Raw genomic sequence first — 18,405 nt, 5'->3', positions numbered from 1 at the left:
CACCCATTTGGCCCACTTCCTACCTCCTGCCTCTGGCAACCACCAATCTGTTCTCTGTATCTGTGTGTTTGTTTTTTTGTTGTTATTGTTTTAGATTCCACATCTAAGTGAAATCATATAATATTTGTCCTTCTCTGTCTGACTTATTTCACTTAGCATAATGTCCCCAAAGTCCATCCATGTTGTTGCAAATGGCAAGATTTTCTTCTTTTTCAAGACTGAATAGTACTTCATTTTCATATATGTATTCATTTTTTATACACACACACACACACACCTACCACAGTTTCTTTATCCATTCATCCATCAGTGGACACTTAAGTTGCTTCCATGTCTTGGCTATTGTAAATAGCAGCCAAGTGAATGGCTACAGTGAATATGGGGGTGCAGATATCTTTTCCAGTTAGTGTTTTTGTTTCCTTTGGATAAATACCCAGAAGTTTCCTTCAGATAAATACCCAGAAGTCGAATTGCTGGATCATATGGTAGTTCTATTTCTAATTTTTGAGGAAACTCCATACTGTTTTCCATAATGGATGCACCAGTTTACATTCCCACCGGCAGTGTACAAGGGTTCCCTTTTCTCCACATTCTTGCAGACACTTGTTATTTCTTGTCTTTCTGATAGTGGCCATTCTAACAGGTGTGAGGTGATTCCTCACTCTGTTCTAACCACTCTGTCCTCTTTGCTGTTTCCAAGCAAAGCAACTCCACTGCAGGGCTTTTGCACTTTCCAGTCCCTCTGCCTGGAATGCTCTTCCCCAAGATGTGCCTGTGGCTCATTCTCTTGTTTCCTCCAGGCCTCTGCTGAAATGTCACCTTACCTGTACAGTAACCTCTTACCCACGGGTTACCCAGTTTTGTTATTTATTTGCTGCACTTATTACCACCTGATATATCATGTATTTATTGTTCATTGTGTGTTTCACACTAGAATGTCAGCTCCATTCGAACGTAGGTTTTTCATTATGTCACCAGTACCTCAAACAACTGCCCTCACAGTAGGCATTTGGTACATATTTGCATGAATGAAAGAATGAATTTGTAGAGTTTTGAAATATTAGGTCATGCATTAAAAATATTTTTTCCCATATGGTCATTTAAGTTTTTATTTTATTGTTTCCTATGTAAATGATATGTTTATACCTTCAGAGTTTCCTATTTTGCGTAAGATATTTCTGCATACCTCCTGAGGGTTATACGTATCTTAAATTATCTTCTAAAAGTTTTGATAATCTTTATTCCATTTGAAATCATTTTTCTGTATAGTGTAAGACAGGGTCCACATTTTCCTTCCAGACAAAGAGCCAACTTTGAGATAGCTAGTTTATTAAATAAATCATCCTTTACCCAATGACTTAAAATATCACCTTTTATATATATTAATTTACCATGTACTTTAGGATCTACTCCTAGACAGTGTCTTCTGTACCACTCACTGATTTTGTCTATCAATGTGGCAGTTCCAAACATGTAAATACATTGGCTTTACAGTAACTTGAAATATCTGGAGAGGCAAATCTCTCTCACTCTAGTACTTTTCATTATTCTTTTGGATTTTTTCAGGGACTTATTCTTACATGTAAACTATAAATTGGTTTATCTCATTTAGGAAATTTTTCTTATAAACCATAGGGATTCTCATTGGAGGTATATATATTAATCTTAGGGAGATTTAAATTTTCACATCGTCTCATAGTCTATTTTAGGAAAATAATCTAAAAACTTAATGCTACAGTGAACATCTCTGTATGCTATTTGTATCAGTGCCAAATTGGAAGTAGCCCAAGGATCCGATAATAGAAGAAAAATGAAGTAAATTTAAGACATCTTCACAACCATTCAATCACTTTACACTTCAACAAATGTTTGAGTCTGCTGTGTACCAGGCACAGTGCCTGTCACTAGGACTTAAATGATAGGGAGATGTATGCTTCCTGCCCTTATGCTGTTCACAGCCTAGTGGAAGCAACAGCTAATTGTGAATAAATGTAAAGTTGTAACTGTAACCAGTACACGTGCTGTAAGAGCCAAGGTAGCAAAATTTAACTTCGTTAAGGAAATGAAAGAGGGCTTTTTTAAGCATGTGGTATTTGATCTAATATCCAAGGAAAAGTAGGTGAAAGAGCCTTTCAGTAAGAGTGAATGGCATGTATGAAGTCTGTGGTAGAAGACGATGGGGCATTCACAAAACTGAAAGAAAGCCGGTGATAATGGAATACAGAGAGAATACAGGGTGCAAGATAAAGCTGGAAGGGCTGGCAGAGGTCCACCAGCTTGGGCATTGTAACAAGGCCGTACTCGGAATTTTGGAACTTTATCCTAAGAGTAATGAGGTTCCTTGAAATGGGTTAAGAGGGAGGGAGAGAGTATGAGTGAGTTTGGTAAGATTTGACTTTTAAAAAGCTCACTCTGGAATTGTTGTAGAGAATGGTCTGAGGTAAAATATGAGAAGAGTCGTTCTGGGACTAGAGTGCCAGGTGTGAAGTTGAACAGAAGTGGATGGATTCAAGGGATATTTTTAGAGAGAAAAATCTATGAGACTTGTCTACATAAGATATGGGGATAAATGAGAGGAGTGTTTAAAAGATGCCTCTCAGGTTTCTGGTTTGTTTAATTGGATAGTAAACAGTAGGAAAGAACTTGATTTGGGAGTGTTGAGAACAAGTCCAGTGTTACACATACTGAATTGTGATTCCTCTGAGATATCTAGGTAAAGATATCAAAGCATTAAAAGTATATTTATAAAATGATACAAACATTATAGGGCAAGACCAGTGTTATAACATCACAATAAAAATCTGCATAATGTCATTCTGGAGCTTTTCTGTCCCATCTGGTAGCCACTAGACACATGTGGCTATTGAGCTTTTGAACTGTGACTAGTCTAAATTGAGATGTGCTGAAAATGTGAAATATAATCACATTTTGAAGACTTGGTGCCAAAAAAGGTAAAAGGTCTTATTACCAGTTTTCTATATTGATTACATGTTAAAATGATAATATTTTGGACACATTAGGTTAAATTAAATGTATTATTGAAATTAATTTTACCTATCTCTGTTTACCTTTTTTAATATGGCCAACAGAAACATTAAAATTACAGATGTAACTTGTGTTATGTTCCTATTGGACGGTGCTGTTCTAGAGTGTTAGCTCTCCTGGGTGAAAAGAAAAGCAGAGAAACAGGCTGGTGGAAATAAACCAGAATGTTACCATTTATGGGAATGGTTTTTGTTTAGTTTTGTTTTTCCATCTTTCTTCATTTTTCAAATTTCATATAAATTATTTTTAGACATTAAAAGCTTTTATGCTTTCAATTGCAGAAGGCCAAGATATTTTGGTCTTTTCTTTCATACTCTGTAAAAAACTTTAGCTTTCCCAATGGCTGTAATACTTCAATGAGGTCGTCAAAGGAGTATAGTTCATCCTAAACAACTACTTTCAAGCATGGCTTCTGTCACCACCTGAATCTGAAATGTTCATTATCAGATTTTTATGCTGTATCATTATCTTCAAGGTGCTGAAAATAGTTCTGATACAGAAAGTGCTCCTTCTCCTTCACCAGTTGAAGCTGTCAAGCCCAGCGAAGATAGCACTGAAAATGCAACTTCTCGAGGAAACACTGAACCTGTGGCTGAGCTCGAGTCCACCACTGACACTGCACCCAGTACATCTCCCTCCTCAGCAGTTCCAAGTACACAAGCAGCTGAAAATGCAAGTGTGGAGACCCAGGTGAATGACAGTGGCACTGTTGAGACAGCGGAGCCAATGGATGTCGAACGTCAGGAGTGCGGTGCTGCAGTGACTTCTGTTCTTGATCTCCCCCCAACTACCAAGGCAGACTCCGTAGACATTGAAGTGAGGGTCCCAGAAAACAGTCCAGCTGAAGTTGAAGGTGACACCAAAGAAGGAGACCTGGAGAGAGCCAGTGAGAAGACGGAGCCTGGAGATGAAGATTTGGTGGTGGCTCAGCAAATAAATACCCAAAGGCCTGAGCCCCAGTCAGACAATGATTCCAGTGCCACCTGCAGTGCTGATGAAGATGTGGATGGAGAGCCAGAGAGGCAGAGGTGAGACTTGTTCCTTAAGTATTATTCGCTCCTTACTCTCGCGGTTGCTGACTCAGTCATAGAGTGGTGCTGGCTGCAGAGATTACTCCTGTGTAAATATTGGAAAGTTAAAGATTGTCTGTATGCTTTTAATATTGGCTTATGATGCTGTTCATCTGTTAAATAACCAGGAGCAATTGTGTGATCATTATTTTTTAATGAAAAAGATTATAATTTTGTCTCTATCAGTTGTTACATACATTCTATATGATAGCAAAAAAGGAGATTACAGCTAACAAAGTTGTGGACTAAACCACAGATAACTGCTGTTCCTGGTGATGGAAGCAATATGATGTGATGATGAAGGTGGAGGCAAGAGGCCTTGGTTCTAGCTCTGTTTGTTCTAAGACCAAACGGCCCCATAGCAATGCCTACTGTACCTGGGTATTAGACGCAAGAAAATGCTAAGAGTAGAAACACGTTAAGTGTTCTGAAAGTATTTTAGAAAGCATAATTTAAATACAGGTTGATAGTAATTATAATCATCACTGTTTTATATCAGTTAAAATTTTAGATTATTCATCGTTGTAATTTAAAATACTAGGTGTAATACAAATTAATTTATAAGTACTTTTAGTCATTAAATTAATAATATAAAATGTATTATATCTTTATGGTTTCTATAAACATTACAGTAAAAAGATATATATTTTACAGGGATAGATACTATTTTATTTAATATGTTTAATTTCCTGGATGTTTCCTTTTCTTTGAAAGAAATGGAATCACCTAGAATCACAGTAGAATGTTAGATTGGTGCAAATTCTAGAAGTGAATTAGACCAAAACATCATTAATCAGAAACCCAATTCAACCCTGTCCTGTTCCCCACCCCCCACCCTCCACCACCCTTTTTAATAAGAAAGAGGCAAATAAGCTACTCAGCAGACTGCTGAATTCTGTTCAGGCCTCAGCTTTCATGGTGTGTCCTGGTGTCACTGTGCTTTCAGTACATATCCAGTATGTTTTGTATCTTACATACTGTAGAATGAGATTTGATACTAGACTAATAATATCGAACATTACAGTGATGATATCTCCAAAGAGATTTGTGTATAATAGATACTAGAATTTTTATCAACAAGAATTGAAATAAAATAGAGGTCCTACTTAACCATTGGTTTTCCAGAAAATTCAACCATTTAGCACTCTTTTTCCCTCATCTCACAATAATCTAGATTTTAGTTGTCTCAGACTTTTACTGGAGTAAGCATAAGTGGATTCAAGCTGTGTAGTTCCTTTTTAAGCATTCCTTAATGAAACATCTCATCTAAAATAAGGATTTTCTATATCTTGCACTGTTAGTTTTGGTAACTATATTTATAAATTAAGGAAAAATTAAGATGGCAGTAATCTTAAAAAGGGAGCATCCTAAGAGATGAGCGTGACAGTAGTCTTAAAATTCAGAAATTCCTTGTAAATATATGGTGGTCTCTGAATGACACTCTAAAGTCTACATCACTTCCAAACTATCAAAATAATGCTTTCAATTTTCTACATCTTTAATATCAGCATGTTGTTGCTATGTGAGAATGCTAGTTCTTTTTTTTTTTTTTTTTTTTTTTTGAGGAAGATCAGCCCTGAGCTAACATCTGCCACCAATCCTCCTCTTTTTGCTGAGGAAGACTGGCCCTGAGCTAACATCTGTGCCCATCTTCCTCTACTTTATATGTGGCATGCCTGCCACAGCATGGCTTGATGAGCAGTGCCATGTTCGCCCCTGGGATCCAAACCGGCAAACCCCAGGCTGCTGAAGCAGAATGTGCGAACTTAACTGCTGCGCCACCCGGCCGGCCCCAGAATGCTAGTTCTGTGTTGCCATTTCTTTCCGTTTTTCATGAGAAACCAGGAATCTGGAATTTTGGGTGAAATTCTCAGTTTTAAAACAGTGGTGATTTGTTCAAATGTTTAAAAATATACTTTGTGATCCTAGCGAAACATCCTGTAACAATATATTGGTAACTAGTTTGTAACCTATGTTGCTGGTGAATTAGGACCTACCATTTTACAATGGCATTTGCCGAGACTATTTTGTTGGTTAAATGTTGATGATTAAATTGAGATAAATTTTGACCCATAAATCAGTGTTAGTTTTCTTTACCTGGGAAATCAGCACTGTAGATAACCCTTTTCCTTACTGTTCAAATATCTTATAAGGTTAATGTGATGTGTGTGTGTGTATGTATGTACGTATTAACTTAGAAGGAATTATGGTGATTGTATGTTTAAAGTCTTAAATAAGAATATATTAATTTATTTTTTATTGACAATTGCAGAATGTTTCCTATGGACTCAAAGCCTTCATTGTTAAACCCCACTGGATCTATACTCGTTTCATCCCCACTAAAACCAAATCCACTGGACCTGCCACAGCTTCAGCATCGAGCTGCTGTTATCCCACCAATGGTAAGTTTACAACCTGAGTAAGAAAAGTAAAGTTGAAAAACAGACTTTAGAGACACCTCTTCTTTAAAGAGTACTTGATTTTTTAAAAGATTGTGGTAAAAAACACATAGAATTTGCCATCTCAAGTGTTTTTAAGTGTACGGTTCAGTAGTGTTAAGTATATTCATGTTGTTGTGAAACAGATGTGCAGAACTTTTTCATCTTGCAGTACTGAAACTCTATACTCATTAAACCATAATTCCCCTTTTCCTCCTCCTCCCAGCCCCTGGTACCCACCACTCTGCTTTCTCTTTCTATCATTTTGGCTATTTTTGATACCTCATGTAAGTGGAATCATACAGTGCTTATCTTTTTGTGACTGGCTTATTTCACTCAATATGATGTCCTGCAGGTTAATTCATGTTTGTAGCACAGGTCAGAATATCCTTCCTTTTTCAGATTGATATGTATGTATGTATTTATTGTATGTATCCCATTGTATGTATTTACCACATTTTGTTTATCCATTCATCTGTCAGAGGTATTGGGTTTTTTTTTAAATGGATTCATTGTAATGGTTGATTGAAATGGTTGTTTCCAATTAAGAAAAGAAAAACTCAGGGCCGGCCCTGTAGCTGAGTGGTTAAGTCTGCGCGCTCCGCTTCAGTGGCCCAGGGTTTTGCCAGTTTGAATCCCGGGCGCGGACATGGCACCACTTATCAGGCCATGCTGAGGCGGCGTCCCACATGCCACAACTAGAAGGACCGACAACTAAAAATACACAGCTATGTACGACGGGGCTTTGGGGAGAAAAACAGAAAAATAAAATCTTAAAAAGAAAAATCAAAATGTGTCTTCTTTAAAAAAAAGAACAACACCCAAAAGAAATATAATGCCCTATCCATAAATATTAGTAAGTTCTGTTTTTGTTTTGTTTGTTTTGCCATAAGACAGTAGTAGAATAAATAATTACTAGGTTTTGTATATTTAGAATGAATTATAGAGATTATAGCTAACTTCAGTATACAATTCAAAATCTAGTTTTATTTACATTTTACCTTAAATCTTCCAAATCTCTAAAAGTCCGACTCCCTTTTGATACTGAATTACAGTCTTGAGTATTTCTCTTTTACTTAGTTATGTTCTAGCTCTTGCTTTATTTCAGAGGGTAAAAATTTGTTTTCTGTCTCACGTGATAAATGGTAAAAGTTAAAGGTGTTCTTATGATAGGCTCACAAAAAAATCATTAAACATTTGTTCATTAATTTATTCAAATGAACATTTATTGAATATCTGCTCCATTCAAGACAACATTTTTAATGCTGTATGGAATATTTATGCATCACAATCTCTGACTTAAAAATACTTAGAGATTGGACCTTATAATAAGACAGAAAGAGTCATAATAAAAATTAAAATGAATTAAAATGCAGTTAGGTTTAAAAATACACTGCAAGTGTTTCAGAGGAAAGAAAGCTTTCTTCTTGATGAGACAATTAAATGGGACTCCACATAGGAAATAATATTTTGACTGGACCAAAACAGCATTTGGCTTTACAGCAAAAGGAGGAAAAGCCGTGTTTACATATAAGCCAAAGCACAAAGCCAAGAAAATTATGGTGTGTGTGTTGAAATCAGTGAAAAAGCCTACTTATAGTAGTGGAAAACACTAGGGAAGTCTTGAGGTAATAGATTCTAAACAAGTCAGATCTCTGCTCTTCCCACAGCTGCTGTTGTATTGATAAGTAGTGGAACGGACTGTGTTAGGAGCTGTTTATTTGGTATTGCACAGAGCAGCTTGGGTTCTTTCCTTCTTGAAGCGGGAGAGAGAAAATAAACAAAGAAATAAACGTAATTTCAAATTGTGATAAGTGCTGTACTGTGAATGAAATGAACAGGCTGCAGTGAGAACATGGGGAGGGAGTCACAGTATTTTATTGGATGGTCAAGGATGGCCTGTCTGAAAAAGTAACATTTAATCTCTGTCCTGAAGAGAGTTGATATGTTAATAAATTGGTTGTGGGAGAGGAGGAGATTGATTAGTCAAGAATGACTGCCAGGCTTCTGCCTTAGGCCGCTGAGGTTCCATTTTCTAAGACAGAGATTGCTGAAGGAGAAGCATTGAGTTTACAAACGGAAAAATTCAGTTTTGAATATAAATTTTTAGGTGCTTTGAGATATCCAAGTTGAGTTGTTAGGTAGGTAATTTTATGAGTGTGGAACTTGGAGAAAATGTCTTAGAAATAGAAATTTATGAATCGTTAGCATGTAAATGACATTTAAATCCACAGAAGTGGATGTGATTACCTGGTGAAGGAACAGAGAGAGGAGGGGTAGGACCCCAGGCTGAGGCACCAGGAGTTTGACCGTCATAAGTTAGAAGCAGACAGAAGTATTTTAATTGCTGATTTTTATTTCTTTTCTTACAACTTTTGTGATTTATATTGTGTTCAGTTCTGAAAGTAACTGTTCAGCATTTTGAGCATTATACTTAAAGATTACTTTGATTTAAAAAAGGATAAAATCAAACCAGCCCTGATGGTCTAGTGGTTAAAGTTTGGTTCTCTCAGCACTTCAGCGGCCCAGGTTTGCTTCTCAGTCACAGAACTACACCAGCCATCTGTCAGTTGCCATGCTGTGGTGGCGGCTCCCAGAAGAACTAGAAGGACTTAGAATTAGGATATTACAACCATACAGTGGGGCTTTGGGGAGAGAAAAGAAGAAAGGAAGATTGGCAATAGATGTTAGCTCAGGGTAAATCCTTCCCTGCAAAAAAAGATGAAATCACCTCAACCAGTAATATTGCAGAAATAAGCATTACTTGCAACAAATGGTAATTATTATAATGTTGGTCATTGGTATATGTAGATTTCTTTTTCTTCCTGTAGGTTTCCTGCACCCCATGTAATATACCAATTGGAACCGCAGTGAGTGGCTATGCTCTCTACCAGCGACATATTAAAGCAATGCATGAGTCAGCGCTCCTGGAAGAACAGCGGCAGAGGCAAGAACAGATAGATTTGGAATGTAGAAGTTCTACAAGTCCATGTGGCACCTCCAAGAGTCCAAACAGAGAGTGGGAAGGTAAGTAGAGCTATCATCACAAAGAAACAAAGAACTTTTTTGAAGGCAAACAAAGCTGTACTCAAAAGTAGTGTCCTTTGTGGTTTGTCAGCATATCAGTTTATTTATTACACTTGTCCCTAACAGATAAGATTTCCTTAAGTTGACCTCAGTTAGATTAAGAAATGTTCGTATTATTGACTACTAAAGGATGTCAATAACATTTTTAATAGAGTTCTTGTTAATGTGAATTTTCTGATATTCATCTTTGTGCTGGAAGACTGTAAAAGCCATGCCTTATGCTCCATTCATTTGAGTTTTCAGAGTAAGTGAGAACTCTTATCCTGTCCTCCAAGCGAATCACCTATAACTGGATAATATTCTAATTCTCTGTTAAGGTGGCTGACAACTTTGTGTAGTGTATAGTGCCAGTCAGACCCTGACTCAGCTGTCACCTCAGCATTTATCAGTTGTGTGGCCATGGACAAGTTTCTTAACCTTTCTGAGCTTTAGTTTTCCCATCTGTAAAGTGCAAATTATCTCTGTATTTATCTGTATCTCCACCTTGCTGAGATTAGAACCCATAAGAAAGAATGAACGTTCAGTATTGTTTTATAACATGTGGCTCAGCATTATTTTATATATAATATAATATCTAATATATTAATACATCCTGATTTAGGATATTAGTATATACGGAGTATAATAGATACCATGAAGGTACTGTTATCATTGTTATGTCACTGTTATTTCAAGTGACAGATTTGAGTTGTGCATGTTCTTTTTAGTTGGTGCATGAAATACTTCAGTTTCTTTTAAAAAAAAGAAGGGGAGTGATTTCTAAATTTTAGTAAATTCTTCTGCCATGGTTAGAAAATGGCACGTGTTCTGGTTGATAGTTAATTTATGGACTATATGCTGCGATATGCTTAGAATATAAGAATATTAAAGTCTTCTGTGATTACGGTTTAGATTTTTGAATGATTCCAAAGACTCTTTGTAATACCTTATGTAGATAAGTAAGAGCTCTTCCTAGAATACCATGGATTTCAAGGGCTATTTAATATAAAACAGGAACTGTGGTACTTAACTGATCCTGCTGACTCTCCACACCAGTGACACCAGTAATGAGTTGTTAGTTACATGACACTGAACTTCTTATGTCAGAGTTTTAAATATATGATTGTTAGTGTTTTAAGTATAAATCTTATTCTAGTGAAAATGTGAACCAGAATGATAATACTCACCAATGCTGAGTGCAAATAGGCGCTAAATGAATATTTCTTGAATGAAGGTATAAACGATAACTTTTGGGCTTTTGTATATTGCATCTAGAGACTCCTTAATCCCTGACTCAGCAATGGACACAATGTCTGCTTAGTAATTATATGTTGAAGGAATGAATTAAATGAACTACAGAGTATACATGGGCTTGGCAGAAGTGCTTGTCTTTTGAGCATTCTTGTTATGAGAAAATCTGTCATGAGAATGATAAATTATAGAATAATTTAAAAGTCTATTGATCTATTCCTGACAAAATAATTCAGAATGAATTTTGTGAGGAAGAATTAAAACCTAGCAAAAATGACATTCAAATGATATTTGCTGAACTCATCCTAAAGCTTAACATTATTCAGTTAGTAGTATCTGGATCATTCTAATATGTATATCATATAGTTATTTTAGGCCCTCAATATCTTTTCTTCATCTGCTTTACAAAATGAGTTGTATTTGGGAGCTGGAGAGACTGAACCAGGCCAGAGGCCCAAATTCTGAGACTCCAAACTGAAGTGCATTTCTCTGTGGTCAGTCACATTAATCCATGTTGTTTAGATCTGAGTGGTATCCTAATTTTTTAATGATAATGCAGTCTTCTTAAAACCAAACTGTAATTATATTTTTGATTAATATGAGACCAAGGTGTTTATTAATATGATACCAATTTGGTTCAAGGTGAGTCTCTATGAACTGGAACGGTTGATTACATTTTATCCCGAGTTAGCTTTTGTTTTAGCCAATCTACCTAGTATGTTCATCCAGTAATTGGTTAACAAGTGGCTGAAATCTCTCCTGAATTTATAGCTGTGAAAGGATTATCTCCCTAACATTTATATATTTGCAGTTAAGTTGCTTATATGTAGAATGTTTGATACAAATGTTTTCAGTGCAGTGTCATAGAATCATTTATAAAAGACTGTTAAATATAGTGGGAATGCGGGTTTACATATAAACCATCACCAAACTGGTATGGTCCACGTGAATTAGAACCATGGTTTTGACTTTTCCCTTCATGGTTTCATTTAGAAAGTAATAAGCAGCATGTGTTATCCAGCTGTTTGATTCTATTCGTTTTCTCTTATGTCAGTGGTACAAATAATTATGGTAGATGTGCCCTTTTAAAGTGACTTAGAGCCTGGGGGCTGGCCCTGTGGCCGAGTAGTTAAGCTCTCGTGCTCCACTTTTGGCAGCCCAGGGTTTCGCCGGTTCGGATCCTGGGCGCGGACATGGCACAGCTCATCAAGCCGTGCTGAGGCGGCATCCCACATGCCCCAAATAGAAGGACCCACAACTAAGAATACACAACTGTGTACCGGGGGGCTTTGGAGAAAATGGAAAAGTAAAAAAAATCTTTAAAATAAAGTGGCTTAAAGCCTTTCCATCTGTAGAAAAGCTTGAAAAAAAAGTTAGAGAAGAATTGTTTTCCCTGTCCAGTAACATTTACACAAGTTGACCCCTACTTTAGTTTGAAGCCTTTTCCTACAGTAAAGGGACTCAAACTTAAACATGTGGAGATGGGCTAAGAGTTGAATGTCTAACGCAGGTTCAACAGAACTGTTCAATCAAAATAAGAGTGCTTCTGTGCAACTCAATCTACTTTTTTATTTTGGTGTTTATTTCTTTGTTTATTTTTTCAGCTCTGAGTACATGATTGAAATAGCTGTATTTAGAACAACTTAAATTTCTGTCTTTTCTTTTTCTTTAACACTACTATGACAAAGGGAGCTTTTCCACGTACTTATAAACTTACTAGAAATGGTAAAACAATCAGATACTGAATTTATAATACACTATCATGATAAATTCTCTAGAAAGGAAGAAGTGATTTTCTTTTAAAGTTGATTTTTTTCATAAATTTGCAGTGTTAGGACACTTAATTTAATTCATTATACTAATATGTCAAAGAAAGAAAGAGTGCCATTATCTTGATGAATACCCCAGAGGTATGTAAAATCAACCCCCTGTGCTTCAGGGAGACATTCGTGCACTGTGGTTTAGAGCTCAGCATCAGGAATTACACTGCTTTCGAAAACCCTGGTAGTGTGACCTTGGTTGGGCAATTAAGTGTGATTCTTCTGGGTCCAGATTCCTTATCTATAAAATGGTGTTAATAATCTCATTGGTCATGAGCGTAAATGAGATAATTTATGTAGTTCACAGAGCTCTGAACATAGTACATGGTGCATATTAGCTGATATTACTATAATTATTTCTGTTTTTTAAAATATCCTAGTAAACCAAAGAACTTTTTATGCCTTGTGCTAATGAATCTCTGTTTGAAACCAGTTACAGACCTTCCACTTAATAAATTTTCCCTTTGGATAGGAACTATCCAGATGCCCACTATTACTTACTATAGTGCAGTGAGGGAAAAAGGAACCAAAAGAAAGTTTTAATGATCTGAGGAGAGAAGACAAGTTATTACTCACAGGATAAAATTATCCACCTACAAAGCCTAAAAGAATAAACTGAAAAGTTATTAGAGCTAAAAGAAAAGTTCATTAAGTTTCTCAAGAAAAAATTTATATACAGAAATCCACATCTTTCGTATATATCTGCAATAATCAGTTATATATGTAAATCCACATATATATGAAAAAGATGATTTTCTTAGCAATAAAATATAAAATATTTATGAATAATTTTTGACAAGAAATGTCTAAGTCTTATATGAAAAAAATCTAAGTTCCCCAATTAGAAAACTCATTATTGGGCTGGCCTGCTGGCATAGTGGTTAAGTTCGTGCATTCTGCTTCAGTGGCCTGGGATTTGCAGGTTTGGATCCTGGGCATAGACCTACACACCGCTCAACAAGCCATGCTGTGGCAGCATCCCACATACAAAACAGAGGAAGATTGGCACAGATGTTAGCTCAGCAACAGTCTTCCTCAGCAAAAAGAGGAAAATTGGCAACAGATGTCAGTTTAGGGCCAGTCTTCCTCACACACAGACACACACACAAAATAAATAAATAAAACAATAGAAAAATAGACAACTACCAACATGAAAAAGAAAACTCATTATTATAAAATGTCAAGTCTCCAGTGTTCATAAATTTAATGCAAGTCCAATGAAAATTCCAGTGATACTTTGGGGAGGAAGTACTCAAAATGATTTTAAATTTGGATTTATCTAGAAGAATAAGTGGATCAGACTAGGTAAGCAAAAGAATAATAAAATGAATGGGAATTTTTTCTGGCAGATGTTAAAATGCCACAAATCTAAACGGTTCAGGTTATGGATGATTTTCACTTTCTTGAGATTTTCCAAAATTACAATATGTCAATTTTATTTTAAAAAGGAGAAAATTATATATATTTTTTATGTCTAAATATGACCACCTATCTAATATGCCCTTTAAATGCTTAAAGTTTTTTTATACTTTATGTGGAGGTGAATTATGTGGAATAACTTTCATTAGCATTATTGCAGTAAAATTCATAGTTTTATAAGCTCGTGTAGATTTTTTGGAGTAGTTCAATCTGCATCTTTTGAAAGTCTTCTTCCATTTCTTAATCACATTTATTTCTCTGAATATTTAGCAGTGGGCTGCAACAGGCTAATTTTAAGAGTTGAAATCCTCAGAGATCTGACCTCTAATTTAGGCCAGACTTCAATTCACAGAAAGGCTGAATAATCTGATGGTTACTGGTGTGATCTTTATTGCATATGAAACACTTGATTCTCCTAATGAGAGGAAGGAGAATTCTTTGTCCTTTAAAGGGAAAAAATCGTGATTGAATTTTTGAGGATTTTATTAGGTCAAAGTGATGGTGTGTACACCAGAAGATTTAGACTTACAGTGTTTCTTACTCTATCTGGGTGGACTGCTCCCCACCCCAAGGAATTTTAGACCTTGATATTAGTATCTAGTCGGATCTGCCCCTGGATGATGTGGGCTTGGTCCTTTCACACTTACTATTTTAATTTGGGGTTCTTCCCTTATTTTGATAACTTTAACTTTCATAGGAAAATCAGTCGCCTATATGCCTTATGCTGAGGTCAAACGTGCTCTAGAACAGGAAGCGCAGATGCACAATACTGCAGCAAGGTCAGCATCACCGTGTAGGCTCTCTCCAAGAGAAGTCAGTAAAGCCGCTCCACAGCCTGATATGAGTGCAGCCCGCTATAGTGTCCCGCCAGGTAAATATTGTTCCTCTGTGCAGTGGCTGCTGGCCATCTCCCTACAGATGTTAGACATGGGTGGTTTAATCTCATGAAAAAGCTACTCTTCCAGGACATGTCCTTGCTATTTCAACATTCCTTTTTTGTTTCTCTGCATTCCATCCTCAGTTGTATTCAGTTCAGATTCCCTGGGCCACTGGGAAATCTGTGTTCACAGGTGTATGCTGTGGCACTGACTGACTTTTCTTTTAAGAGTACATGTACTTTGTAAAAGTCTTGAGATTCTACCTCCCCTCTAGAAATTCAAGTGTCTGTGAGAGCCAGAATCAGTAAATGTTTCTCAAATTATGCAAGATGCAAAGAGGACATATAAGCGGTTGTCAATCATGTCTGTATATTCTTTAGTTGTGGTATTGGCTATTCCTAAGAAGCACGCTTTTTTCTCACCTCTGTTGTGAGGTCCAAAGAGTGATGGAGGGAGAAAAAAAATTATTAAAGATTGACATTTGCGTATGCTAAGCAGAAATAGTTTGAACTGAACATCAGCTTGAAACCTCTGGTTTGACAGGGAGTTGAATATTTAAACCTCACAAGTATCATTTGTGACCTGAACATGTATACAGGTTTATTTCAAGTGAAAGAGAAATTTAAAATAGAAATGTTCATCCTTGGCTTCATCTTGCACTTATAATTTGTGATTTAAAAATTCAGGAATGACTGAGATAGGTAGAATGTTGCAAACTAGGAAATTGACGATTTTAAATCATTGTTTCTTCTTTTAAAAGTCCTTCAGCCTGCTCCACATCAAGTGATAACTAACCTCCCTGAAGGGGTTCGGCTCCCGACAACTCGACCCACTAGGCCGCCTCCTCCTCTCATCCCATCGTCCAAAACCACAGTGGCTTCAGAAAAACCGTCTTTTATACTGGGAGGCTCCATCTCACAGGTACAATGGCTTCCCTTCGCGGTAGATTTCCTGTGGAATATTGCTTTGGTAAAAATTTTCCCTCCTTCTCATAATAATTTGTCAGAGTCCTAACAAATAAAAATCTGTGTATGTATGAAGAGAAAATGGCCAGAAGGTGCAGCATCACTGTCCTGCATGCCACACGCAGGAAGTTTGTGAGAGTTATGTGCTCGGATTGAGTGGCCACGGCACGCTGTCTGATTTAACTTACGGAGGACGCGTATGTGCCCTGAAGTTCAGCGTGGTGTAAATGTAACTGGAATGTTTTCAAATACTAGGCTGTTTGGTGACTAACTGTTGTAAAGGCTGTAAATATTAAATTGTAGATAATTGGTAAGCCTTAGTTTATTCTGATTTGGCTGTTATCTCTCTTTTTTTTTTCCAGGTGCATTACTTTTTTTTTCCCTCACTATGATCTGATCTTACCAGTGTAGTTTTGTCTAATGTGCACAATCAGTGTCCACACCCCTGTCAGGTTATGGAACATTTCTGTCACTTTAGGAAGTTTTCTCATGCCCCTTCCCAGGCAGGCTCCTCTTCATTGCCTGAAGCAATGTCTGTTCTGCTTTCTGTTGGCATAGTTTTGCCCTTTCTAGAACTTCATGTAAATGGAATCATACAATGGTGCGCTCTTCTGTGTCTGTCTTCTTTAACTTTAGCATAATGGTTTTAGGAATTCTTCCAAGTTTCTGTGTATCAGTAGTTTCTTTGTTTTCCTTTCTTTCTTCTTCTTCTTCTTCTTCTTCTTTTTTTTTTTTTGGTGAAGATTGGCCCTGAACTAACATCTATGCCAATATTCCTGTATTTTGTGTGTGAGACGCCACCATAGCCTGACTTAATGAGCAATGTGTAGGTCCGTGCCCGGGATCTGAACTGGTGAACCCCAGGCCGCTTAAGCGGAGCCCGTGAATTTAACCACTATGCCACTGGACCAGCCCCAGTTTCTTCCTTTTTATTGCTGAATAATACTCCATTGTATGAACATACCAGTTTATCCATTTTCTTGTTGATAGAAACCTGAGCTGCTTCTAGTTTTTTGGCTACTATGAATAAAGCTGATATGAACATTCTTGTACTGGGCTCTTTGTAGACATGTGCTTTCATTTCTCTTATATAATTCCCTGAGAGTGGAATTACTAAGTATATATATATTTTACTTTATAATTTTCCAGAGTGGTTCTACAATTTACATTGCTGCCAGCAACGTATGAGCCTTCAGGTTGCTCCATTTGCTCTTGTCAGTCTTTTTTATTTTAGTAATACTAGTGGGTGTGTAACATTTTATTGTGGTTTTATCTTGCATTTCCCTGACAGCAAATGATGTTGAGCCCTTTCTCATATACTTATTGACCATTTGTACATCTGATTGTGAAGTGACTGTTTAGGTCTTGTTATCCATTTTTATTGGGTCTTTTTATTATTAGATTGTAGAAGTTCTTTATATATTATGAATGAGAGTTCTCTGTTAGATGTGGTTTTTTTTTAACTTTTTATTAAGATTATGATAGTTTATAACCTTGTGAAATGTCAGTTGTATGTTATTGTTAGTCATGTTGTAGGAACACCTCTTCACCCTTTGTCTCCTCCCCCTACCCCCCCCTTTCCCCTGGTAACCACCAATCAATTCTCTTTGTATCTATGTTTAACTTCCACCTATGAGTGGAGTCATACAGAGTTCGTCTTTCTCTGTCTGGCTTACTTCACTTAACATAATACCTTCAAGTTCCATCCATGTTGTTGTGAATGGGACGATTTTGTCTTTTTTTATGGCTGAGTAGTATTCCATTGTATATATATATACCATATCTTCTTTATCCAGTCATCTGTTGATGGGCACTTAGGTTGGTTCCACGTCTTGGCTATTGTAAATAATGCTGCAGTGAACATAGGGGTGCACGGGACTTTTGGAATTGCTGATTTCAAGCTCTTTGGATAGATACCCAGTAGTGAGATGGCTGGGTCATAAGATATTTCTATTTTTAATTTTTTTTTTTTTTAAGATTTTTTTTTTTATTTTTTCCTTTTTCTCCCCAAAGCCCCCCGGTGCATAGTTGTGTATTCTTCGTTGTGGGTTCTTCTAGCTGTGGCATGTGGGACGCTGCCTCAGCATGGTCTGATGAGCAGTGCCATGTCTGCGCCCAGGATTCGAACTAACGAAACACTGGGCCGCCTGCAGCGGAGCGCGCGAACTTAACCACTCGGCCACGGGGCCAGCCCCTCTATTTTTAATTTTTTGAGAAATCTCCATACTGTTTTCCGTAGTAGCTGCACCAGTTTGCATTCCCACCAGCAGTGTATAAGGGTTCCTTTTTCTCCACAAACTCTCCAACAATCGTCACTTTTTGTTTTGGTTATTTTTGCCATTCTAACAGGTGTAAGGTGATATCTTAGTGTAGTTTTGATTTGCATTTCCCTGATGATTAGTGATGGTGGGCATCTTTTCATGTGTCTGTTGGCTGTCCGTATATCTTCTTTG

The 18,405-nt window shown here is 36.9% G+C and overlaps 1 protein-coding gene across 36 annotated transcripts in view; it reads left to right on the top strand.

Annotated features, from left to right (window-relative positions):
- Positions 1–18,405, top strand: part of NCOR1 (nuclear receptor corepressor 1) — a 154,709-nt gene that overhangs the window by 93,310 nt on the left and 42,994 nt on the right. For 21 of the 36 annotated variants that reach the window (XM_070481978.1, XM_070481982.1, XM_070481975.1 and 18 more), the window contains 5 exons: positions 3,521–4,073; positions 6,388–6,517; positions 9,385–9,580; positions 14,807–14,980; positions 15,748–15,908. In XM_070481978.1, coding sequence (XP_070338079.1) covers positions 3,521–4,073; positions 6,388–6,517; positions 9,385–9,580; positions 14,807–14,980; positions 15,748–15,908 — 1,214 coding nt within the window. The remainder of the gene's footprint in view (positions 1–3,520; positions 4,074–6,387; positions 6,518–9,384; positions 9,581–14,806; positions 14,981–15,747; positions 15,909–18,405) is intronic. The other 15 variants (XM_070481989.1, XM_070481994.1, XM_070481985.1 and 12 more) reach the window with 3 other exon arrangements.

Source organism: Equus asinus, chromosome 13 (genome assembly GCF_041296235.1).
Source record: "Equus asinus isolate D_3611 breed Donkey chromosome 13, EquAss-T2T_v2, whole genome shotgun sequence".
Taxonomy (NCBI): Eukaryota; Metazoa; Chordata; class Mammalia; order Perissodactyla; family Equidae; genus Equus; species Equus asinus.
Note: the sequence above shows the minus strand (reverse complement) of the source record. Positions and strands in the feature narration are given on the sequence as shown.